The 26,301-nt window shown below is 35.9% G+C and overlaps 1 protein-coding gene across 1 annotated transcript in view; it reads left to right on the forward strand.

The window, feature by feature from the left end:
- Nucleotides 1-2,066: 2,066 nt before the first annotated feature.
- The window catches only part of ELOVL6 (ELOVL fatty acid elongase 6), a 123,004-nt gene continuing 98,769 nt past the window's right edge, over nucleotides 2,067-26,301 (forward strand). The window contains exon 1 of the mRNA XM_003772988.4: nucleotides 2,067-2,481. Coding sequence (XP_003773036.1) covers nucleotides 2,393-2,481 — 89 coding nt within the window. The 5' untranslated portion in view covers nucleotides 2,067-2,392. The remainder of the gene's footprint in view (nucleotides 2,482-26,301) is intronic.

Genomic DNA, 26,301 nt, shown 5'->3' on the forward strand with positions numbered 1-26,301 from the left:
TTCTGGAAAAGTCTTCATTTAGAATAAACAAGTTTCAGACTTCTGATTTTGTCATTGTTTAGAATTTGCAAGACTGAAAACTCTTTTCACCAGTGGACAGGTTAGCAGTCCCTTAGACCTATAGTTGCCAGGGTACTGAAAGAATAATCCACTTGCCCTAGGCCAAATGGCCCAGTACAGAATTCAGGTAGGATTTGAACCTGGATATTTCTGACTTTAAGGTCAGTCTTCCCTGCTATATCTCATAATTCGTGTATTAATTAGATATGTGATAATTTACCAGTCTATTATGTTAATTGCTGATCTTTTTCTAGTCAGGAAATATGGAAACAATGTATGATTACTTTAAAACTAGTTCAAAACCTATATAAATGCCTCAAAGCATTGATAAATATTTTAAAAGGGCATTTCCTTTAGTATATATTCATTAATTTTCTATTTGATGGCACAGCGGGTATAGTGCTGGTCCTAGACAGGAAGACCTGAGTTCAAATCCTTCTTCAAATACTCCCTGGCTGTTCAATCCTATGTGCTTCAGTGTGCTTCAGTTTTTTCATCTGTGACATTGGGTTGTTCCTAGGGTTGCTTAGGAGGATAAAATGAGAAAATATTTGTCAAGTGCATTGCAAACTTTAAAGCATTATATAAGTGCTAGTTCTTATTATTACTCATATACCAGTGCTCTTTATACTTGTTCAGTTCATACTCACCTTTCCCCCTCAGTCCATATACACATCTTTGTCTGTGCCTGATAATCATGTCTTATAGTCAGGCAGGCTCCCCTAAACTAGGAGATCAGAAGAAAAACTCTTAACTTAAATCTCTAGAATTGACAAGACAGAAATGGTTTTGCTAAACATAATTTCTACTGACCCATTGATCTATAAAACCACCCTTAGTTGTTTTTTTTTTTTTTTTTTTTTTGCCATAATTATGTTTCTCAACTGTTATTTCCTTTCCATTTCTCAGATTTAAAAAAAAAAATTTTAGGATTACTTTTATCCCCTCTCCTCTTCTCCCTCTCCCCCCCATTTTATTTATTTCACAAGTTGTGGTAGATTCTACTTTGACTAATAAATCTGTTTTCCTGGGCTGGAGTGGCAGTGTTGGAGGAGAGGCATGAGAATATAAACAGTTCTACCTGGTCCTTTATTTCTATGTTTATTTATTTAAAGTTCACAAAGAACATCTACCAAATACATTGTTTAGGTGTTTTTCAAGCCCCCTGTAATTTGTAGATAACTCTGAAAATGTGCTGAGTAGATTGAGTTTAAACCTTGGTGTAGGGATATGTGTTGTATTATGTTGTGTAATCGAGGAGGGGGTACTTGCAATATTATTCTGTTCCTCTCACCTGTATAACTCAAAATTACACACACGAACACAGTCGGCTCCCCCCACACATACACACACTAGACCAGTTGTTCCAGTTTCCCTATTCCCTTTTTTTTTGCCTTAAATCTTTAACCTTCGTTCTCTCCCCACCCCCCAGCCGCCCAACCTCCATCATACTAACTTCCCTGTGCTCTTTTCCCTTCCCATTCACCCTACACATGCAGACCTTAATGTGAGCTTTTGATCAAAAGTCTCAGTTCATCAACCTCCAGTCAGCCCTCTAGCTCATGATTGCTGCAGGCAGCCAGGTTCTCTCAGTCTCGAAAGACTAGCTTGGAGCCCCATCACCCAAAAGGCTGGAGTGGGGGTGGGGTCGGGGAGCGGTAAAGTGGCGGTCATAAGTTTGTGTCTTTACGTCTGATCTATGAGAACATGTACCTTTAATTTTCCTTTGGCAAGAAGGCTAGCAGGTTTGACTACTTCATGAGAATGTGGTGGGCTAGCAGAACTTCATTCAAAAGATAACCAGGGAAAGGTCGCTGTGACTCAATGCCAGATTAGAGAGGGCCAATATCAAGGGTGATTAAACACTCAGTGAACTCGAATTCACTTTGACTTAAAAAAAAAAAAAATTGCTCCAGGCCTTACGCTTAACTGTAAACAAAATTGTCAAAGGGAGGAGGTCTCTCTCGATCCTCACACGGGGTTAATTTTCCAATCACACGAGGGGGAGGAGATTTTCTCGTAGACAAGAAAAGGGTGATGGATAAACGTGCGGGCACTAAGACCTCAAGGCATTCCTTTCCTCCTACGGTTGATGCAGAAGCAGAGAGAGGAGAACCCCAGACATAGGAGAAGGAGACTAGGAAGAGCAGGAAAAAGCAATGCTAAATCCAGGATACAGCTGAGAGAGACACAGAAGCTGCACAGGGAGGGGGAGAAACAGGGGGGTGGGTGGGGGAAGGATCGCAGAGAGTACTATAAGGGGGGGGACGCTTTTGCAGATAATTTACATATTTTTATATAGAATACGTAGAAATTCAGAGAAGCAGTTCCAATGAACATGTCAGTGTTGACTTTGCAAGAATATGAATTTGAAAAGCAATTCAACGAGAATGAAGCCATCCAGTGGATGCAAGAGAACTGGTAGGTGATGTTTTGATGTAATACTATGACTGCCTTTTTGATGTGCTTTAATGTTAATATTTCTGAACTAAAATTTGGGATACGAATTACACAAATACTAAGAATTTGTCTAAGTTCTTGTATATCTTGTGTATATACCACCGATGCTGTGTAAGTGCACCTAGGAAAATATGTAATTCATGTGAATATGCACTATATATTATATAACATAATGGAACACATGTGTTTATTGTATAGACAGATGTGTGTATGACAGAGAAAGGGGGGGGGTGATTTTTAGCTTCAGAATTCTAAGATGTTATAATCTAGTTTTTGTAAGAATTTCTATTTTTTTCCGTAATGCATGGCTTGATATATTTGGAATGGAAAAGCAGCCTGTGTAAAAATTAAGCTACCTCCATCCCCGGATCACTCAACTCCTTTTTTACCATTCTCTCCCTCCTTATTCGGGTACACTCCTCACACCCTTTCACCATCTCTTTTATGTCCTTCCTTTCTCCTTGCAGCCCTTTCCCATACTACTGCCCCTTGTTTAGCAGCCGCTCCCCTCCCCCCAACATTCTTCCCCCCAACCCCCCACCCCCGGTCTTCCAGTCCGAATCATTCATTTCTAGGGATCTCTTTTCCCCATTTTGATCCGATCCCCTTTCCGGTTACAGGAAAGGGTGGGAGGAAAGAGACAACAATAATAAAAAATGAATGAACCCCAGCACGCGGAGAGATAGACACCATTATTAACTTTTTTGCTTTTAAGTGAAAACGCGCCCCTGGCTCTCTCCTAACAATTTGCTAGGTATTGAACAATTTTAATTCAAGTTTAATTTAAGTTTGGCACTAGAGCCAAAAACAGTTCGGGCCTCCGTGGTCCGAGGGGGAGGGGGGAGGGAGAGGGAGGGAATCTGGGGCTCCTACTCAGAAAAAGTTCTGAGGGAAGCATCAGTCTTGTTTACTATGTATGTTCTTTTCTTCGGCGCCGCAGAAAATCCCAGTGCTAGGTGATCCAGTGTCACCTTGCAATATTTATCAAGAGGAGCATGTAATGGACTAATCCCTACTGTAGTCAGATACAGGGGCAGGGTTATATTTTTCTTTCCTATTGAGAGTCTTGCAAAGGCGCCCAAAATACGAAGGCTCCATTAGGCAGCAGTCCCCAACCCTAGATAAAGCCCAGACTGCTCCCGGGGGCTGCCTAACCCTTCCAGAGGTTCGATCTTTTACAAGCACGCCAACCGAGCCGCAGACCCACGCGTGCGCGCATATAGACACAGATACAAACACACCCTCCATCCATCAATGAGAAACCAGTTGGAGCAGGGAAAGGCGAAACCAGGCTGGCGGACTGTGGAGGAAGAGTGGTAGAGGAAGAGTGGGGTGCCGGGGAAAGGAGGTGCAAATCGGAACCTCTCAGCGACCGGTTGCCTCCCTCCACTACCCTCCTCCGGAACGAGGGAGAGCGTGCGCCTAAGTGCTCTGGGAGCAGGGACGCCATCCCCTCAGGCCGAGCACACTCTCACGCACACGTGTACTCGGACGCCCTCCCGGCTCCTTCCCCTCTCCCCTCGCGACCACTTCCTCTCGGGGCCGGACTTGGCGAGCTTTTCCCTATTGCCTCTGCATTTAACCCTTTCTCGTCCCTTTCCCTGGGTTTCCCCACCCCCGGGGCAGAGTTTGTTCTAAAGAGGAGGCCCGCGGTTTACTGGAAAAGCCGGGAGATGGAGCCTGCCTAGAGGTGGGAGGAGGAGCTCGTCGCGTTGGCCCTGGCTGCCGTGGTGCTGGGGGACGGCGGGGAGGAGGTGGGGAGGGGAGGAAGAGAGCGAGAGCGAGGGGGAATGCAGAGGAAGCGGTGGTGTGATGTGGGGTGAGCGCGTGCTTGTGTAATGTGCGCGCATTTGTGCGCAGAGAAGGGAAGAAGAGTGTAGGAGACGTTTTTGGAGGAACTGGAAATATGTTACACGCAGGGGTTGCTGGGCGTGCTCAGCAAGCGTAGAAGAGTGTGGCGACGGCGGCAGACTGGCACACACCCAGCAGTGGTTGGGGTAACGTCCAGGTGGACCATTGAGGGAGGCCTGGAACTCCTGTTGAGCGCCTTCAGCTCGTAGAAAATGAAACATTTAAAAGCCCTGGTTGGTCCCCTCCATACCGTAGACTTGTCTCTTCACCCCTAACCCCCTGCATCCTTTTTGATCAATTTCTGGAAATCTCTCAATCCTTAGTGGTGTCGGGGTGGTGGAGAGATGAAAACTAAGAATTACTAAATAGTCATAAACAAGTTTAGTTCGTGTCATTTTGCTGTATTATTCCTGCATTACATATATTCCCAATTGAGTCCCCCCCATCAATGGGCATCATCAGCTATTTCTTTTGTCCATGTAGTTCTAGCTGCCACACGTGCAATTTCCTGTACATCCTATCAACTCTAGTGTTCTGTTCATTGTTTAGTGAGCTGCTGTTGATCAAGCACATTTGCCCTCAGTAGCTATATAACTTATTCCATCATTTCTTTAAAAAAAAAAAAATGCCCACTCCCTTCTCTGATCCTTTTTAAGTGAATTCTTACTGTGTCTTTTCTATCTCATCCCTCCACTAGTCCTTACTCTACTCCCTTTAGCCTGTATTTTTTTCCCCTTGCTAACGTCTTCTCTATCAAATTTGGTTAACCTGGCAGATTATACTTGACACAGCTTCAGTACCAAATCTCATTACCTGCCATTTTAAACTTCTTATTCTACACTAGTTTCTCCATCACTGCTGATCAGTGTTTGGCTGGATCTTTTGTCTGTTTAAAATTAAGAATTTTTTTTTCCAATTCACAGGATATACTTTCTCTCCTCATATAGTTATGCATAATATTTATTTGTGTGTGTGTGTGTGTGTGTGTGTGTGTGTATTTTAGCCACACCTTCCATTCTAGTGTTCTTACTCTTCTTTGCTTGATCCCTGTCTTAAACTCTCATTTTCATTCCTTCTAGGCCTGTACAAAGCAAACTATGAAACCTGTTTGCCAGCTTTACCTACCTATATAAAACACATTCTTAAAGCATTTCCCTTAGCTTCCCAATTTCACCTCCAACTGTTTTAAAAAGAAACAAAAAATACACAAAGGGCTAGACACCTGTTGAGGCCTGGTGGAAGTAATGGGTTACTTTAAAGACTGATGTATTTCTAGAAAACTTCCTATAATGTTTTATTATAACCACTATTAGTTATTTGTTTCCTTGCACATTAGCTTCTGAGGAATGAAAAGTAATGGATTTTTCTTTCACAACCCTTCCTCTACACACATTGTTTTCAGTCTATAAGACTCTTCAGTATTTGACTTAATTTCTTAGATTTGTTATTATTTTAGCTCTGATCTTGTTCTTCCTAAATGAAGATGGAGAGGGGATGCTTATGTTTAGATTTTTTTTTTTTGGAGTTAATCAGGTAAACTACCTACTTGAAATATTGTCTGATGAACTAATTCATTTATATGTTGACATCCTCATTTTGCTGATCTAAAGAGCTGCTTTTCTCTTTATATAAGACTTCTCACTTTCCCAAATTCAGGCATATGTTGAAAAAACAATTTGCTTATTCTTAACTCCGGAACCACTTTCTGTTAGAATTGGGAGGAAGCTTTTATGATCATTTAGATCTATCCTCCTCCTTCTAGGTAGAAAAACTGAGGATCAAAATGTGGTTACGTAAGTAACTTGATCAAGGTCACAGGACTAATTCTAAGAGCTAGGATAACAGGTTCAAGAGTCATTGAAATTCATAATGGGAGACAAAAACACAAAAGAGACTTATCAGCCCCACTCTCTTACTTTTGAGAAACCACATTCTGTTTTCAGTCTTTTGTTCAGTTTAAACTGAACTCTAGTATATAATGTTGATTATGTGAAGTTGGTGGGTTTTTCTTAATGATTTAGTCTTAAATTGCGTAAGATGGAAAAATGCTCTTTCTAGGGAAATGTTTTGAATCACTTTATTTAAAAAAATGTTAAAATTAAATAGAGCCACCAATTATCTGAAATCTTTTATTTTCATTTTCATTTATTTATTGCTGAGGCAATTGGGGTTAAGTAACTTGCCCAGGGTCACACAGCTAGGAAATGTTTGAAACCAGATTTGAACTCAGGTCCTCCTGACTTAAGGGCTAGCTGCTCTGAAGTCTTTTGAAATTGTCTTTTCATTTGTCACTAAATAGACCTCCTAAGCAGTGTTTGAAAAACTATTAAATTTAAAAATTGTACCAATACAGCTTATTTTTCTATAATCTAAACACAGGGTGACATCCAGAATCTCCCAGGAAATAAAGAAAGGGAAAAGGTCTTTTTCTGCATCTAGATTTCTAACATGATTGTCTAGGCTGACATCATTTACATTTGTCTTAAAACAGGTATTTTGTTATAGGTTATATAAATAGGATTTCTTTGAAGGATAAATTTTTCTGTTTTTAATGGTAAAGTTGTTTAATATAGTTCAAGCAGAAACAGGATAACCTCTTTTTCCCATGAATTTATAGGGACCATATTTAAGGTCCCAAATTGTTAAGATTACATGGTTCTTGGGGAAGCTAAGAGAGAACAGTGGATAGAATATTAGCCATGGAGTTAAAAGAACCTGATTTCAAATGCAGTAATCTGGGCAAGTCACTTAATTCCAGTTGTCTAAAAAAAAAAATATTACTGATTCTAGGAAGATAAGCAGATATTAATGGAATAAGTAAAACTGTCAAAACAGGAAATATTTTTACTAAAGACATGTTTATCAATTTTTAAATTATCTCAGTGAATCCTTTCAATATTGATCTAGAAGATTAGGGATTAATAAAGACATGAGATGGAATGCTGTATTCATTTTAACTTCGTAAGGTATTTTGTTCACAATATATTAGAACAGCATGAAAAGCAAAAAATATCACCTGGAGAGGAACACGCCATAATAATTTCAGGTAAAAACATTCCTGGCTTAATAAGACAACTTTTATCTGTTAAGTGGCAATTTAGTTCCCAAATTATAGGAAAAGCTTTACATGATACTAAAGATGTTGCAAGTATTACAGTTTTTGAGTGAATATGTTGACTCACTTAATTTGAACAGAAATTTATTAAGCACCTACTATGTGTTACATAGTCTGAGTTGTAAGTGGGTAGCCCTTGCTGCTTTTACAGAAAGAGAAATAGGGGCAATTATGTAGTTTTCCTTCTTTGCTGTATCTTTGTCTTTTCTACTTTTAAGCTAGACTCTAGCTCAATTTATTACTGCTGCCAGCAAGAGGGCAAAATTGACTAGGAAGTGCAAAAAAGATGTAAAATACATTGTGGGAGCAGAGATATTGTCCTCAGCCATCCACTCCAATACCAAACAGTGCCTCTACGCCTACTTTAACTCTTAAACTCCTGGCTCTGTCTAACTGCAGAGGATGACAGTCGATACAGTTGTAATTGTCTGGCCAATGATAATTATCTTCTGATGTCTGCTGACATGGTGTTCACCAATAGGAAAACAGGAGGCCTGTGCTGACTGCCCTAACATTATGTATGTAAAATGATGTCATGAAAGGGCTTGCCTCTTTCATGCTGTAGTACTTGCCTCTCTAATCCCTACAGCAGCCTCCTCCCCTTTTTGTCACTGTAACATCTCCTGGAGCTATTTGCAGCAGTTTACCCAACTCTCTCTGATACTTTTTTTCCCCTTTTTTCTAATAAATAGTTGTGAAGAGGTCTGTTTATTGTCTTTTTTGTTTCTCATGTTTATTTTCTAAAGGAATGTAGAATTTTTTAGAGCTCACAAGGAATTTTAAATCTTATTTTTAATCACAAATATCACTTTAAACTTTTTTTAAATAAAAAGAAACAATGTTTAAAGTCATTTATATTCATTCTCTTCTCCAGCCCGTTGTGTTTCAAATGGTGCTAGTTGACTGTTCTCCTTTACACTTACCAGAAAGTTCAAACTGGTGATAATACAGTTTAAATAGCAAAGAAAAGCTAAACATTATACATGGAATAGATCTAAGCCTTCTGCCCCAGAACTCCAGTTCAGATCCCTATCTGACACACTAGCTGTGGGACCTTGGACTTCTTCCCAAGGATGCTAACACACAGAACAAATGAGACAATTTATAGGTAAACCCACAGAGAAAAATGAAGAATTGTGGTAGTTAAAATTGTGATCTGGATATTCCTTTGGCCTGAAGTATATAGAAAATTGCTTGAGTTAACATTTGCATGTTTAGACATAGGTGAATTCTTAACAAAAGGAAATAAAAATTTTCATCAATCCACAAACATTTGCCTAATGTACATTTCTATTCAGCCCCTCTTCTCTGCTTCCCTTAGAACCACTAGAAGTGAGTTATCTTGGCGGATGTAATTAGTTATTCATCCCCACACAAAAAAAGTTTATTTTCGCTCTTTTTTTTTTCAAATAATTGTGGGTTTTAAAAATTTTTTTTGATAGATTGGAATAGTGATTCTCAAAATGTTGTTCAGGTCCCAAATCCTTTTAGGGGATCTGTGAAGCAAAACTATTTTAATAATAATAATAAGGTGAATGCATCATAAATATAAATCACATTTTTTAAAAAAGCTCTTTGGAATCCAGTAATTTTTAGAAATGTAAAGGAGTCTTGAGGATAAAAATTGTTTGAGAGAAGAACTGCTGGGTTAAAAGTAAAAATTGAAAATTCAAAGAAATATACAGCAACTGTCATTTATTATAGCTCAAGAGTACAAACTATAATAAATTATGACATACAGTATATTCTGTGTTTCTTGGACAACATATATTATGTACCATAATAGAACCATTTATTCGCTTATGGCTTTTAGCTACTAAGTGAAGAGTATATTTTAAAAGTACATAGAATTGGGAGTTATAAGATCATGTAAATGATTAGATGATTAGAAATTAAGTAATGCAAACTTCTCTTTTCATATGAAGAAAGTGATTTCTCAAAGATCACAGAACAGAAGTGGGACTTCATTATATATTTCTTGACCCCAAATGTGTTGCCTTTTCTTTATAATTTGATTTTTTTAATGGAAAAAAGCATTTTTTTCTCTTCTAAATCCAATTCCATTGGAAAAGACAAAAAATGAAAAACCAAATGCATGTAACAATTGTATACATACATACAAAAATGCATAACAAATTTCTGAATTGGCCATATCCCAAAATGTGACATTTTTCATATTGAGTCTGTCACCTTCTCTGTAAGGAGATACTTCATTGTAGTCAGTCACTGTATTGATTGGAGTTCTCAAATCTCTCAAAGTTGTTTTTCTTAACAATGTGGTTGTATAATTTGTTCTTTTGAGTCTTCTCCCTTTACTAAGTATCAGGCCATATAAGTCTTCCCAGGTTTCTGCATAACCTTTTTTGTTTTTTCTTATTACAAGGTACTGTTTCATATCTGTTCTATAATTTGTTCATACGTTCCACAACTGATAAACACTCCCTTCATTTCCAATTCTTTGCCATTATTTTAAAAATTGTCCACATGGATCCTTTTCCTTTTCTTTGATATCTTTGGATCTGTGCCTTTATCATGTCTGTCCTATCATAGCATGTCTGAAACCTAGCCAGAAGAAAAGATAGGTTTTCTGACAATTTATGGAGTAATGCTCAGATTCTTTTAAGTATAATTTGATTACTTTTAAACCTTCTGTACATGAGTATGTGCAAATTTATATTGCCAGCATAGTTTAGATCTTACACAAATTGTTCATCTAGTGTAACATTATAAATAGTTGCCAATAACTTTAATTTAGAAGCATTGATAAATGAGGGCAAGGGAACTGTGTTGAGCTACACTAAAATGTAAATTTATATATGTAATTTAAATTGGTGGTTCCCTTTATACTTTCCAGATACCCTAGACATAAGGTCAATACTAATAAAAAAAAATTTCATGAATTATCACAAGACTGTTGTTTTAGTGTGTGAATATCTCTGTCTACAGTCTACAATGTGGGTGAAGCACCTACGTTTCCAATTTCACAGTCCCTAGAAATATTTAAATATGTTTCACAAATTTTAATTTATAATGATATACTTTATTACACGTTTGCCTTTCAGTCTGTCAATAAACACTTGCTAAGGGCTTGCATTTTGCCCATGCTAAGTGTTAAAGATACAAAGCAAAAACCCTCCCCTAAGGAGGGTGTCAATATGCAAATAGTACAAAACAATACAAACAAATATAGATTGGCTAAATAGAAATAATCATCTCAGGGAAGGTATTAGACTTAAGGGGAATCAGTAAAGCTTCTTCTAGAAGTTGGGATTTTAGTTGAGTCTTGAAATAGTGATGGAGATGAGGAAGGAGAGCTGGAATAGGGAACTGATACAGCTAGTAAAAATGCCTGGAGTCAGGAGGTGTGTCTTCTTCAAAGAACAGAATCACTGTCATTGTCCAGTAATGGTGTCCCAGTCTCACAGACTAAGTGCTAGTCTATATGAGGTGAGAGAAGACAGGAAAGGTTGGGGGTTGAAAGATGGCCAATTTTCAGGGAGTTGTTTTCAGGAATCACTTTTTACTTTTAGCTGCTATCACTCTGCTTAACTTGATACCCACCTCTGTTTATCAAATACATTTACATAAAGGGCTCTACATAATATTAATTCCAGCAAGGGCAGACATATATTGATTAAAAGCACCTAAATCATCTTTCAGAGAAGCAATAGCTTACATAATTTTCTTAGACTTTCTCCTTATTTTTTCAAGATGATAATTTTTTTATTTGAAAGATTGTATTTACAGTTGCCTAATTATAGCATTGTTCAGAGAGACTGGAATGTAATAAAATGTGATATCTATATTTGTCCAATCATTCAATCAGATTTATAAGGAAAATATTTCTTAAGCAAAATACTTTTGATAGTCCTATTTTTCTCTTAATGTTATAGTTTAACTAAATTTTGCTAAGATTTACCATGGAATTCAATTTAACAAGCATTTTTAAAGCTCCTACTGTATGTTGCTCACTATGCTAAGACTATAAGGACAAGAAAAGTAAACAATCCCTTTAAGGAAATTATGTTTCTTTAGGAATTATATGAATCTCTCACTTGAGGTTCTGAATTATTTGACTTGGCTCCAAATTGATAGTCATGTATAAATTGAATTCATTTTGAACAGCTCTGATGGGAAAAAAAATACCAAGAAATGTACTGATAGAAAATATTTTATAAATGGAAATCATATGTAAAATTAAGTGATTTTTAGATAAGGACAGCCTTAACGCTGACCCAGACTACAATCATTTCTAAATTTTAACATGAATTTCAGAACATCCTCTATTTGACCATATTAAATGTAAGTTTCTTTATGTGTGTGTATGAAATGACTGTCAATTTGGAGCCAAGTCAGATCATTCAGTCAGCATCAGTTTATATATCTTTCCAGGCTTTTCTGAAATTAGCCTGTTCATTATTTCTTATAGAACAATAATAATCCATATCATTCATAAAGCATAATTTCCCCCCCCCCCCCAATTGTTAGGCATCCATTCAATTTTTAATTCCTTGCTACCACAAAAAAAGCTACTACAAACATTTTTGCACATGTGGGCCCTTTTCCCTCTTTTATGATCTCTTTGGGATATAAAGTCTAGTGACACTGCTGGATTAAAGGACTTGCACACTTTTATAGCTCTTTGGGCATAGTTCCAAATTAGTCTTCAGAATGGTTGAATCATTTTGACAGGGATATCCTGAAATTGTCTCTCCCTGAGTTTAGGGGGAAGGCTTAAGAAACTCCTTGAACCCCTCAAAGAAGCTCTCCCTTGAGAAAGGGAGAGCCTTAGGGAATCAAGAGAAGTAGTTTCATTCTGTTATCTTGGAGGAGACCAGCACAGCCCCACATTGATAATACTCACTACTGATTACACCCTTTATTGAGTTGAATATTAGTTCAGGGACACTCATTCAATTCAGTTGGAAGATTTTGGTCTGATTTCAACTCAAACTGCCTCCATCCCCTAGCCAAAGTTTCAAATTATAAAAAGGGACAACTTGGGGCAATTCCTTGCAGAGGCCCAAAGCAGGACAATGCCTTGTCAAGAACCCCTCTCTCTCCTTAGCATAGCCTCCTGCCAGGACCTCTGAGAGACATTCTCTTTTCAGCGTTAACCCCTCTTTATCTTTCTCACCTATTTCCCTAACAGGACCGTGCAGAGGGCCAAAGTAGGAACATGCCATGCCAAGGAAACTCTCTCTCTCTCTCTCTCTCTTTCTCTCTCTCTTGGCATAGCTGCCTTTGAGGACCCTCTGCCCACTGTGAAGAGACTCTCTCTTCTCAGTGTTAACCCCTCTTTACCTTCTGCCAGGATTTCTCTGCTAGGAACTTTATCTCTCTCTGTCAAGACCTTGCCATAAAAGAAGTCGGTCTTCCTAGAAAAGACTGACTTCTCAGTGCCAATAAATTCCTTTTTGCCAGTCTAACTTTTCGGGTTCGTAAATTCTTTTACAAAGAACCCGCGCCAACCAGAAGGGGTTCCCACAACTCTCTGCCCTGCACTGAACCTCATCATTTCACAGCTTCACCAACAATGTATTAGTATCCTAGTTTTCTCACATTCCCTCCAACCTTTATCATCATCTTTTCCTGTCATTTTAGCCAATCTGAGAGGTGTGAAGTGGTACCTCAGAGCTATCTTAATTTGCATTTCTCTAGTCAATAGTGATTTAGAGTGTTTTTTCATAAATGGCTTTAATTTCTCTATCTGAAAATTATCTGTTCATATCTTTTGACTTTTTGTCAATTGGGGAATAACTTATATTCCCTTAAATTTGGCTCAGTTATCTGTATATTAAATGTGAGTTTTAATTTACATATAAGTTTATATATAACATTAATTTCAGATCACAGGCAAGAGCAGGCTATCTTTATTACAATAAAGAATTATACAGAAGTGCCATAAAAATGTAATCAGAAAAGACAGTGAACCAGTCATATAGCAAGAGAAAGGGATAACCCATGGACTGCCCTAGTCTTCCAGTTATATCAATACAATGTGAAGAGAATGTGAACGAGGCTTCCCTAGGGATAGAACCTTTGTACCCTCTTTATTTATAATAATATTGTGTCTTAACACAATAATCCCTAGGGATAAGATGACATTTGTTGGAGTCATAGTGTATAATGTTAAAATGTTAGCATTTAGTAATACCACCAAGAAAAAGAACTTGATCAATATACTTAATAATTTATCTTTAAAATATTATTAAATGTATTTTTCTATCTTGTTTTATGTGTATGTTATATAATATTCAAAAAGTTTTTTTTTCTAGTTGGAAAAAGGATACAAAGTGCAAAACCCACAGTTTTTGATAATTGAAAACTTCCAGTTGTTTTACAGTACTGTATTATATTGAGTGTTGTCTTTCTTGGGCTTTTAGGTGGCTATTGATGAATACATTAGAAACATTCGGGGTTTAGTTGAAATTTTACATTGTTTGCATTTTAGTTCTTTGGTTCTTCACTATTTCTATTAACCCATGGTATTATTTTAATAAATGTTTTACTATCAACCTACTAAAAAATGTTATTATAGATGATAACACTCTAGTTTTCTAAGTTTTTGGAATTTATATCCAGTGACAACTCTTCCATTCATGTGTGCAGATTTAATTAGAATGTAAATGCATTTAAACAGCATGATCTACCTGAAAAGGATTAATATTTTTAGAAGAAATTAGTTGTGTGTTTTTGTTTGTTTTGAAGTTGAGAGCATCGGGATCTTCCCAGAAGGAGGTTAAATGGAAAAAAAAAAAAAAGAAAAAAAAAAACTTGAGTTAAAGCTTCATAAAAAGCTTTCATCTTGAAATCCTTCTTTCTGTGGGTACTTTCTATTAAAGTTAGCAAGAGTTACAAGGTAATGGGAAAAGCCCTTGTGGTGATATAAGGAGGAAATGTTATGTTTTAATAGTTTTGATAATTGTGAGGAAGTATTTCCAACAAAAACAAACAAACAAAAAAGGATCCCTGAATTTCAGAGATGTATGAAGTTTGGAATTCCAACTCTTTTTAGATTCCAATTTTAAAATAGATTTGTAGGTCATAGTTTTAAGAGCTGAAAGGGACCTTAAGGCCCACTCTAATTTTACAGGATAAGGAAACTGAAGTCCAGAAAACTCAAATAATGTATTCAAGTTCTCAAAAATAGCAAATCCTTTAACTCCAAAGCTGGCATATGTTCTACTGAATCATTCTAATTTGTTTAGTGCAGTATGGTGTGTAGTTAGTTGAAGAAGCCCTAGATTTGTCATCAAAAAGACTTGGCTTGTACCCTGACTCAGCTATTTTTTGGTTTCAGTACATTCATCCAAACAACAAAATTAAACTAGATGCCATTTAAGGGTTTTTAAAATACCATTTTTTTTTCGATGTCCATTAAGAGTTGAAAGAACAGGTTGTATGCTACAATCATAAAAGTTCTCTCAGTATATAGTTACATCTGTTTTGTTGAGAGATACTCATATATACTACAAACTTTGCCTGTATGATCTTGGACATGCCAAATACCTAGTCTACACCTAAGTTTTCTCATTTATAAAATGAAATGAAGGATTTGGACTAGAGGACCTTTGAGGTTTCTTCCAACTCAAAAATCCTATGTATAGGCATTGTTGCCACAATACTACTAAAGAAATTTTTCTGATTTTGTCTGGATTATTTATATCCCAGCTATCAAGGCTTATACCCAGAATTACAGATTTCAGAAATAGTTTAAATCTCTTTTGAAAATGTTAATTTTTCACAATAAGCAATATAATCTGGCTACCACACTTAAATAATACAGCCATTAATCTGATGGTAAGTTTCTTAAATTTAAGAGTCCTACAAGAGGAATACCTCTCCATAGTCTTCTTTTCTCTCCACTCCCCAAACTGAAAATACCGTAGCTTCATCATTTCCAAAATCAGTGAAGCAAAAATCATCTCCCTTGATTCAATTTCTTAGTGGTACCTGGGATAGTGATTACTGATGACTAGGACAGTGCTGGCTAATGGTTAGGAATGGACATTGTAATGTAGGCCCATCTGTCAGTGGAGTCAGACTGAAGCAGTTTGAGATAACATCATGCTCTTTACATTCTATGCACAATGACAAATTTTTTTTCTTCATGGGGAATTAACTAAAACAGTACCATAAAGTGAATTTTAGTCTTTGTGCTTTCCCACACATATTCTACTGAAGTGACAAGATAATTCAGTATCTTTCCCAAGAAAAACTCGAAAAGGATCATGAAGATGTTAAAATAAGAGTGAAAAATGACTAAATAACAACAAAATCTAGACAAACTGCTAAGATGCAAAGAACAAAGTGTAATATGGCTCTTTGGCAGGGTGGGGTATTTTGGAACTGTGATTTCAAATATCCCAGAGAAAAAATATGTGGCTTTCTTTGTGAGTTACCAGGAAGCTTGATTGACCAGCTTACTTCCCCATTTTATTATCCAAACTTCTTCCTATTATAAATTCTGGGCTGGAGGTGCACTTGCTTTTTGAAAAATGGGTTGAGGCAGTGATGACAAACTCAAATAGAAACAAGAGCCCCAATTCATACAGAAGGATCCTGAGGGCCATGTATTGACTTAGTTTCAAATTTAATTCTCTTTCTTTCTTTCTTTCTTTCTTTCTTTCTTTCTTTCTTTCTTTCTTTCTTTCTTTCTTTCTTTCTTTCTTTTCTCTCTCTCCCTTCCTCCTCTTTCTCTCTGTTTTTCTTTTTTTGTTAAATATTTCCTAGTTACATTTTAATCTGGCCCAGGCTACTATATTCAGAAGTGTTTTGGGTGTTATCTGGCCTTCATGTGCTTGACACTTCTGGGTTAAGTGGCTGATAATATCTTTAATGACCAAAAAATTCCTTCTGCCCTGTTTCCAGGTGATATGGGAAAATTCTGATTCCTAATGAAGAAAACAGGTTGTGTTATTTTGGATATGATTTTATTTATCTTCAGAGTATATACTTTATATTACAATCGCCTTGGGCTTGGAGCTCATATATGTGCAGCCTTAAGGAATGTGTCCACTGGGGCAGAAGTTCCCTAGGTACAATAGCAATCTAATCTAATAGGGATATAGAAGAAAACACAAATAAGTCTCTGGAGAGAAAATGAATATCTAAAGATTAATTAAATGAGGTAGCTGTGTGGCATTTGGAAATTGTACACCACATACCTACCTCATTAACAGTATTACAGTATAACAGACATTTCAAGTCTGTCTATTTGAGGACCATACCAAATAGCTTCTTAGAAGCTTATGGTGAGGATGGCTTCAAGAAAACTCCCTCTACTAAAGCTGATTGTCATCCTCTACCTTAGAGACTTGCTTAGAGCACAGAGATAAGGGATTCCTAAATCACTGGAGTAGTATTTGGAAGAAGCAGGACTCGAATCCAAACTTTCTTAGATCTAGTCCTTAATCCACAACATCACCCTACTAGAGCCAACTCAGTGTTATTTTTCCAGCAAGAAAATGGGACTATCATAGAACTTCTCAGGTTTTTTTTTTTAATGTTTACTGTCAAACAGGGAAAATAATAGGAGTTCCATTAAATTCAGTAGCACACCATTAAAGAGAAAATTCAAGTCAACAATGCATTTATTAAGTACTATGTGCCAGACTTACATATTAATTACTTACTATGTAGCTACTAGGTAGTACAGTGGATAGAATGCTGGGTGTGGCATCAGAAAGACCTAAGTTCAAGTGTGGTCACAAACACTAGCTGTATTAGCCTGCACAAGTCACTTAACTCTTTTTGCCTCAGTCTCTTCATCTGTAAAATTAGCCTGAGAAGGAAATGACGAATTACTCCAGTATCTTTGCCAAGAAAACCCCAAATAGGGTCAAGAAGAGTTAGATGTAACTGAACTAAACATGCCAAATGAGAACCTTTGGTTTTCTTTTTATATTTTCTGGGTTTTTTGGTTTGGTTTTTGTTTAGTTTTTTTTTGGGGGGGTGGGATATTGGAGATTGGATCTTGCTGCTTAAGGACTCAATACTGATTAGTCCAGAAATTTTAAAATCGGTAGTGTTGTTTTTTCACTTGCATTGATTTTAACAATCACATATCCCTCTACTAATGCTAGATTCAATGAGAACATCCATTTGGTGTTATCACTGCTTCACCTTAAGACTCCCACTCTCCAGAAGTAGCAATTATAGATGTGGATCGCCACACTCAGCCACTGGTTTCATTTTTAAAAGCAACATCTTTCATTATTCATGAATTTCAAAGTAAATGTCAACCATATTCATATTAATTCTAATGACATATTGATATAGTGGGTCTAAATATTACTTTATACACAACAAAAAAGTTCATAATGTAGAGATTTTTCACACTGAAATTTAAATGACATCATTGTATTTGGGCAAATGAAACAACTAATTGATTAACAGATTGTCCACTGTTGTGTTGAAATTATTAAGGCATGGTGTAAAGTGGAGTTTGGGTTTTTTTTTTTTTTTTTTAGAATAGGTTGATTTTTGTGTATGTGGTAGTATTTTTAGTTTTGTTGGTACAGATCTGAGATTTATCAGTGTGAAGAATACCCAATATGGAGACCTCACTATATGTGTGACCCTGAGCAAGTCATTTGCCTCTTTTTAATCATCTGTAAAAAGGGAATAATAATAGCACTTCATAAGATTGTTGTGGGTGTTAAAGAAGATAATATTTATAAAGTCCTTATCACAGTTCATGGCATATAGTAGGTACTACACAAATGCTTATTTCTTTCCTCTACTATGATCAGAGTTCCCCTTTGTTGAGATAGGTTCAGAAACCTATCTTTAACTTATAGTTTCACTGAGTTGTCTTAGGCACTGACAGGCTAAACATTATCTCCATCACCTAGTACCAGTGACAAGACTTGAACCCATATGTTCCTTCCCCCAAGTCTAATGCTTTCTCCATTATGCTTTATTGACTCTCAGGCACCGGAACAGTAAGGAGAGAGAAAACAGAAAATTGACTTGAGTAAAGAAAATTTTAATCAGCTCTGTTCAGTGTAATGTAGGTAATGGGTCAACAGTCTGAAGAAGTGAGTCACCAGGTGTGGCTCCTTTTATCTGTAGAATTCTTTAGATCAGGAACTTGCTGCTGTATATCTCAGCAAAGGTACTTAGAGTAACATGGCACACTGTTCAGAAAGCATACTGGTCAGTTGTGACCAGTTATTTCCTGTTCCCAATTTTTGTCTATACCAAACTGCTTCTATGTTTGTGACCAGCTGAGTCCTAGTTACCGTTTCTTTGGAGAAAGAGATGAGTTCTTTGCACATATACAGATTAAATAGATTGTTTTACATATAATATCACTTGGCATGTGCTTATATTTTTTAGGTTTCTTAAATGTGTGAATCTCTCATTTTATAGATGATCAAAATGAGGGCTAGAAAGGCCAAGTGACTAACATGATACAGATTTTCAAGTTGGGATTTGAACCTATGTCCTCTGATTACACAGTGGAAGAGTGTTTTCCCTTTTTCCCTCTTCCAGGTCCATCTACACAAGAGGAAGAAAAGGAGAAAATCAATAATGAAATTTGAAAGGGTTAGAGAACTAGTCGCTGGGTGAATATCATGGTTTTTTCACTTATCTAGGTCATCCAGGGCAAAGCAGGCTTGACAAACAAGCCTAATAAACAGGTATGAAAATTAGAAGCCGTATGTTTTAGTAGACACACATCTCAATAAGAAACTGCTCTGGCACTTTGGTAAATCTATATTGTTAGCAAGAATCCCAAGTATTTGAGTATTTTAGGTTAATTCAGATTATAGAGAAATAAGTTATTTTTTTTCTGAAAGAAAACGTTTCAGAAAGTTAGCTATCAGCTACAAATAATGGCATGTTCTTCTGACTGAATTTGATTTAGTACACTAAAATAAGTTATTGTCAGAGGATGTCAATAGAGTTCTTACAGAGTTTGCATAAGGTAAAGAAGCATGCAGAATATCATATGTTACATTTTGTGATTGATTGATAACTTAGATTTTGGTGCCATCCTTTGCCTGAAGAGTACCATAGATATTGAGGATGCTCAGTCTTAACGTGGAAAATTCAAGATTCTGTTCTCAGTTTAGAAAACTCTTGTCTCTTAAAATCTTAAATATCAAAAACATGTTGTTAAAACTGCAAAAGTCAAGTATTGTTTTGTTAATGTAATCAATTTTGAAAGCCAAAAAAACCCTATTATTCATATTTTTTTAAAGGGAGTAGAAAATGTTTTGTGAAGGACTTAATTATTCAAACTGTCTTATCTGAAGGAATAAAATTATTCACAATTTGGCTAATTCCTGTTTTACTTTATTCTCTTAGGATGACTCTGCACATCACCAGAAAAACAATATCATATATGTGTTTAGGAGAATTGAAACTAGTGGATAAATTCATCTTTCTGAGTTCAAATATGACCTCAGACACTTATTAGTTTACCTGTTTCCTCATCTGTCAAATGAGCTGGAGAAGGAAATTGCAAACTAGTATCTCTGTCCAAAAAAAAACCAAACTCAAATGGGGTCATTAAGAGTCATACAGAACTGAGTAACAACAAAAGTATGTTTTCTATGTGTTCCAGATAGCTTTTGCTATAGTTAAGGCATCTTAGGAGGCAAACTGGATAACTGGAATTGTCTTATAGGCCGTGGAAGTTTTTAATAGGTATTGATGTGTTATTAGATTCCATGTTTTCTGCAAGAAATGAAAGACTCTTCATGCAAATGCTGTTTCAGAAGAAAATGAAAATAAACAGCTTACTTTGTAAAAAGAAGAAAGTCCAAATCAAAGGGCCTTATCTGGGGCTTAGCAGTTTCAGATTGCTTACCTATATACAATATTGTATATATTGACATTGACTGGGATACTCATAATCTCTGCATCAACTTCAAACTCACATATTATCTAGCCAGATATTGCCAGAAAAAGCTGACACCATGAAAATACTAATTCCTTTTTTATTTTTATTTTTTTCATGAATACTTTGGTCTCTGAGTTTTTTGTTTGTTTGTTTATTTGTTTTTAACCTCAGGTGGACATGGTACAAAGATTCACTACGGATATTGTGATGATGGGGGAACACAGTAAAAACTTTTCATAATGTTAATCATATTGACAGATTTCTCTCTTTCCCTAAGCAGCTTCCTAAAGAATAATAGCACTGGGTCATCTGACTGGGATTGGAAATGGTAAAATTTGTGTTGATATGCTATTAATCAGCTCCATTTAAGGAGTTGTTCAAGGCAGTTAGGTGGTGCAATGGATAAAGCACTGAACTTGCAATCAGGAAGATTCTTCATAAGTTCAAATCACTTAAGCCTGTTTACCTCAATTTTCTCATCTGTAAAATGACCTGATAAAGGAAATGACAAACCATTCCAGTATCCTTGCTAACAAAACCATAAATGGGATCATGAAGAGGCAGGCACAATTGAAATGATTCAACAATAACAAATGCTATCAAAGATCTGGCAAAACTTTGTTTACTTAAAAGGTCAGTTAATGTCAGTACTTCCCCACACTCTTAGTTAACTTCTACATAGTTCATAGGACTTGGCTTCTCTTCACTAGACAAGTATTCAATGGCGAAATATTTTGGATTTGACCCAGGTTCTGAATTCTGTATAGATGCTCAGTATTTTTTTTTTTTTAACAAATCTTTAAGCTCTTCACCATAACAAATCTTTAAGCTCTTCACCATACACTCCACAGTGAATTCCAAAAATTATACTATCAGTAGTTGTTTTCTTCCCACCTCCTAAGAACCCCAAGAGTTGTTTTAGTACTATGATTATTGCTAATTGTAGAAATATTGACAAATGCATTAGATTTCCATTATAAAATATGCAGGTAGTGCTTAGCACTAAATAGAATAAATCATTCACATTAAGAAATAAGAATAAGGTGAGATAGCTGAGGGGAATTCTTTCAATGGAGGATCTTAACTACCACACAATGGTAGTTGCTACAAATAAATAAGTGGTGTCATTGCACTGAGTAGACACTTAATACATTTTTATTTAAATTAGAACCAACTTGAAAGGGACAGAGATGTATACAGAAAATAATATTGTATTGTTTGATGCTCTTAAGAGCCTATATACTTTTTTAAGGTTAGGTATATGTTTTTGTTTAGTCATTTGGTTCATATCTGACTTTCTGTGACTCCATATTGGGATTTTCTTGGCAAAAATACTGGAGTGGTTTGTCATTTCCTTCTCCAGCTTATTTTACAGATGAGGAATTGAAGCAAACAGGGACACACATCTGGTAAGTGTCTGAGGCCAGATTTGAATTTAAGAAGATGAGTCTTCCTGATTCCCAGTGTTCTAACCATAGTGCCACTTAGCTGCCCAGAGATATGCAGACAGGACATTAGATTGTACTCCCAAGTTGGTGTGGAAAAGCAAAAGATGATGGAGGTTGGAATATCTTTAAGGAAATAGGTCTTGATAGCTGAAGGAAATAGATGGGCTAGATTAATGAAAAGGAAGCAGAATATTAGCAAAAAACTTATAGGTAGGACTATGATTAGATAAACCAGATATTAAAGAGCCTGGCAGTAGATGGATATTGGGGAGTAGAAATAAGATAGGTAAGGTGACTCTGTTGATGGTAGGATCTTAATGCTTATCATGGGATCTTTGCCCGGTATTTTTGCCCTGCATCTTTTAGGAAGTAGGAAATCATTATTCATTCTTAAGCTTGAGAATGACATAATGAAAGGGTTGCCTTCCTTTACAGTTTCCCTGTTATCTAAATGAGCATATAACTCAAATTAAATCTAATTGACTTAAACTTTATTCTGTTGGGAAGAAACAAAAATTGGTTTAAAATTCACAGTTAACTAGCTTTTCAATAAAATAAATAGTACAAAATCGAAGTAAATCTATTCTTCCCACAGTCAAATAGATAAGATCTAGAATAATCTTTGTATCCTTGGTGTTGCTGGCAAACATCAAGCCATTTTAAATAAATTTCTTCTCTAAATCGGACCCAGGAACTGAATCAAGATAGAACACTATGCCACCTCTGCCCCCATCCAGTAATCTCCAATGGCTCTCCATTACTAATAGGGTCAAAATATAAAGGCCTTTGTTTTGCATGTAAAGCTTTTTACAACATGACCTCTTCCTATTTTTCCATTTTTTGTAACTTGATAGCTCCACACAATTTATGATCCAACTAAGAAGGTTGGCTTTCTTGCTGTGCATGGACTAGGACACTCCATCCCCAGACAACATGGCTCCTCTCTCCTCACCTGCACCTCATAGAATTCCTAGCTTCTGTTAAAGTTTAGCTCCAATGCTATCTTCTTCATGGAGACTTTCCCTGGCTTCTAAGCTTACCTACTCTATCCATATCTTGTATGTACCTATTTGTCTACCTAGTGTCTTTGTTCCTCAAGGGCGGCAAGAATTGTTTTTTACCTTTCTTGTATCCCACTGCTTAGCACAATACCTGCCACATGGTAGACACCCAATAAATGCTTATTGACTAGCTGACTTATAATTATATAAACTTGGAAGCAATTTTGTCCCAGGTTCAACTATGTAACACTCTTCCAGGTGATTTGTATAAGCATAAAATAATTCCCATCACCATTTCTAGAGAAAGAGAAAGGAAGAAAGCTAACGAGCTTTTTTTCTTTTTTTCTTTTTCTCTTATCTAGAGAAATGTTTAATTATTCCTGTCCTTTTCTTGCTGTCCCTAAACCAACTCTCTATTACAGAACAAGTATGCTAAAGCCATTTTAATATTCCTTGGTCTATATAGAATATAAGCTTAGTTCATTAAAATTGCTTCTGGTTTAATTTATCAACCTACTTATGTACTACCTTAAGTAATAATATAGGAGACATTTCATTTTACAGAAATCATATGTCCATTTGGCTGAATAAGTCTTAGTTTGGTAATAAGTAACATCATGATACAATGGATGGATTAAAGGCTTTAGAGTCAAAGGACCTAGGTTCAAATCCTATCTCTGCTACTTGTTATCTAACTGACGTTGGGTAATTATTATTACTAATGGTAACTAACATATATATAGCACTTACTTTGTGGCAGGCCAGTGCAAAATAAAAACCCTCATACAACTCTGGGAGGCAAGTACTATTATTATTATTATTATTTCCATTTTACAGTTGAGGATAACAGAAATTAAATGACTTGTCCAGGGTCATTAACCTAAGTAATTACTTGAGCCTGGATTTAAATCCAAGTCTTCTCCATTGCAGGCATAGCATTCTATCTGCTGTGCCACATATCCCTAGCTCATGTATTACACCTTACTTACGTGATTTACATAATCCCTTTTAGCCTTTTTTTCCTCATCAGTAATCTGAGGAAGTTGGATTTAGTGATGCATAAAGTCCACTGTTTTCCAAGAAAAAAATTTTAATATTAATAAAATATTTTAGCATATTTCTGAGAATTGAGACTCAGCAGAGTCTTTCCTTGGAAGTCCTCCATAGAAATAGTCAAAATGAAGATATTTTATTAAGAAAATAAAAATTAGTTTTAAGAAAAAAATTATTTACCCCAAACTTAGAAAGTAACTAATGTTACCCATGTCACTTCAGAGGTATCATTAGATTAATTAATATACTTATCTGCTGAAGAAGATTGAAGTATACACTTTAAAATTTTTAATGACCTCCCCAAATCGAGTCAAGTTTTTTTCTTTCCCTTGATTTTAAGGATTCTTAACCTAGAGTTCATGAACTTAGTTCTTTGTTGTTGGTATTTTTTTTTTTTTTTTTGGTAATGCTACATTTTTTCTTTTGTATAGTTAAAAACATAACTCTGTAGATGTCACCACTGTCAAAGGGGGGGTGTCCATGATGCTTGACTTGTATCATGGATCTCTTCAACAGTCTAGTGATGCCTGTTGAATCTTTGCCCTAGTAAATTTGAAAATATACTGACAATAGTGAAGTTTATATTTCTTTTTGGTTTTGCTCATTTAACTTATTGATTAAAATTAACTTCTCTGAGCTTTAGTTTCTTCATCTGTAAAAGAAGAGGTTAGATTTGAAGGTCTCTGATCCTCTGTATAGGAGCGGATGATGGCCTCACCATAATTTGAGATATATATATATATATTTTAGTTGCCACCAAGCATACCATTACAGCAATATTTAAAATAAGAAGTACTTCTTGCTAAAGTTGCTTTATTCTACTTGTCCATTTTGCTGATGTCATTGAACTTAATAAGGATATTTCATTGATTTTCAAGTAGTTATGATCATGAGATTATCCACTATATGGAAAAGGAATTGACACTATGGAAAACCAATATGTGGGTTAAAGTGAGAATCCCTATGTGAGCTCTTTACCAACCTTTTTAATCACATGTAGTACATCATTTTTTATATTCTTTCAGAGGTTATTGCTGAATGTACTTCCTATTTTACATGAGCTGTTTGCTAATTCCCTTTTCATTATCTTGCTCTATCAAAAATAAAAATACTAAATAATCCTTTTCCAAGTACATTTGAACAACAAACTTGGCTACTTGTGCATTATTAGTGGCATTGGTTTGAGTAAAAAGGGATGATACTTTAAAATGTTTCTTAAAAGACTCTGCACTACAATACTGGGGTGGTCTGAGCTATAAAATTGTAGAATTGTAGAGATTTAGGGGTATCATTTTTAGGTTGTAATTTTTAAAACAGACCAAATCATCAAATTCCATACCACTTAATTCATAGGTATGAAATAGTGTAAGACCTTGACTTAAAATAGAGATAGATAGACAGACAGACATGTAATATATATACATGTGCACACACATATATTTATATGCTATCTGTTATGAAAAACTGAGTGGGAAATGAACACTAAATTACCACTTGGTTTACAACAATACTGTAGGTGACAATAGAACATGACTGTTTCTTCAGTGGAAAAAAAGTTGAAATTTTGCTTTAAGAATTTTCTTTTATAAGCCTTTTTATAGTCAATGTCTTTGCAGACAATCATGTTTTTTCATTGACCTTATCAAGTCTAATTTAGAACAGCCTTTTTGCAATGTGGTTGTTACTCAGGGACTCACATGCTGTGAGGAAGTGACTTCATGATTGTCACCATTTTACAGACTGGGCAAATTGGATGACTGGAAAATGAAATTTCGTGCTCAGAGCCACAAAGTGAACTCATTTAAAAGACCCAAAGCCCAGAAATCATTGATCTAGATTCTTTGTTCAGTTCTAGGTGCCTAATTGGACCCACAATATTAGCTTGGCATCTAGGCAATGATGTTCTTTTTTTTTTTTTCTTCTGATTATCTCTCTTCTGATTAACTCACATCTATTCCCCTCATCCCCTTGTTTCCATATAAAAGTTAATGAGCAAAGCTTTAATTGGCAAAATTTGTGTTCCTATTCTTAACATACATACTGTAGTACGTTCAGAAGAATCATGTGTGGTCTCCCATAGGCCATGCAAAACGCATCAAATGTAATTGAGAAAGTATAGTTAGTGTGAAAATTAATTTAATTTTGATTATTCCCCTTAATCTGAAACATGTCCCCTTCCTGAATATGTTACTGGATTTTTTTAAGTGGAGTTTTGTTTTTAAACAAATGTAACAAGACAATTGTTTTCACAACTGATTTCTTCTGGTTATTTTGGTGAATGTTCTTTCTTGATGTCTGGCTAACAGAATATTTGATTATGAAAAGAAATAAAATCCAAATGATTTCTATTGCTATGCATCGACCACAAAGAGAATGTCATCATAAAAATATCCCCCTTCCCTGTGACAAATTTCTCTGCTTGCTTGTTACCAAAAAGAAACATATTTGAAATGA

Source organism: Sarcophilus harrisii, chromosome 6, assembly GCF_902635505.1.
Source record: "Sarcophilus harrisii chromosome 6, mSarHar1.11, whole genome shotgun sequence".
In the NCBI taxonomy this organism is placed as follows: Eukaryota; Metazoa; Chordata; class Mammalia; order Dasyuromorphia; family Dasyuridae; genus Sarcophilus; species Sarcophilus harrisii.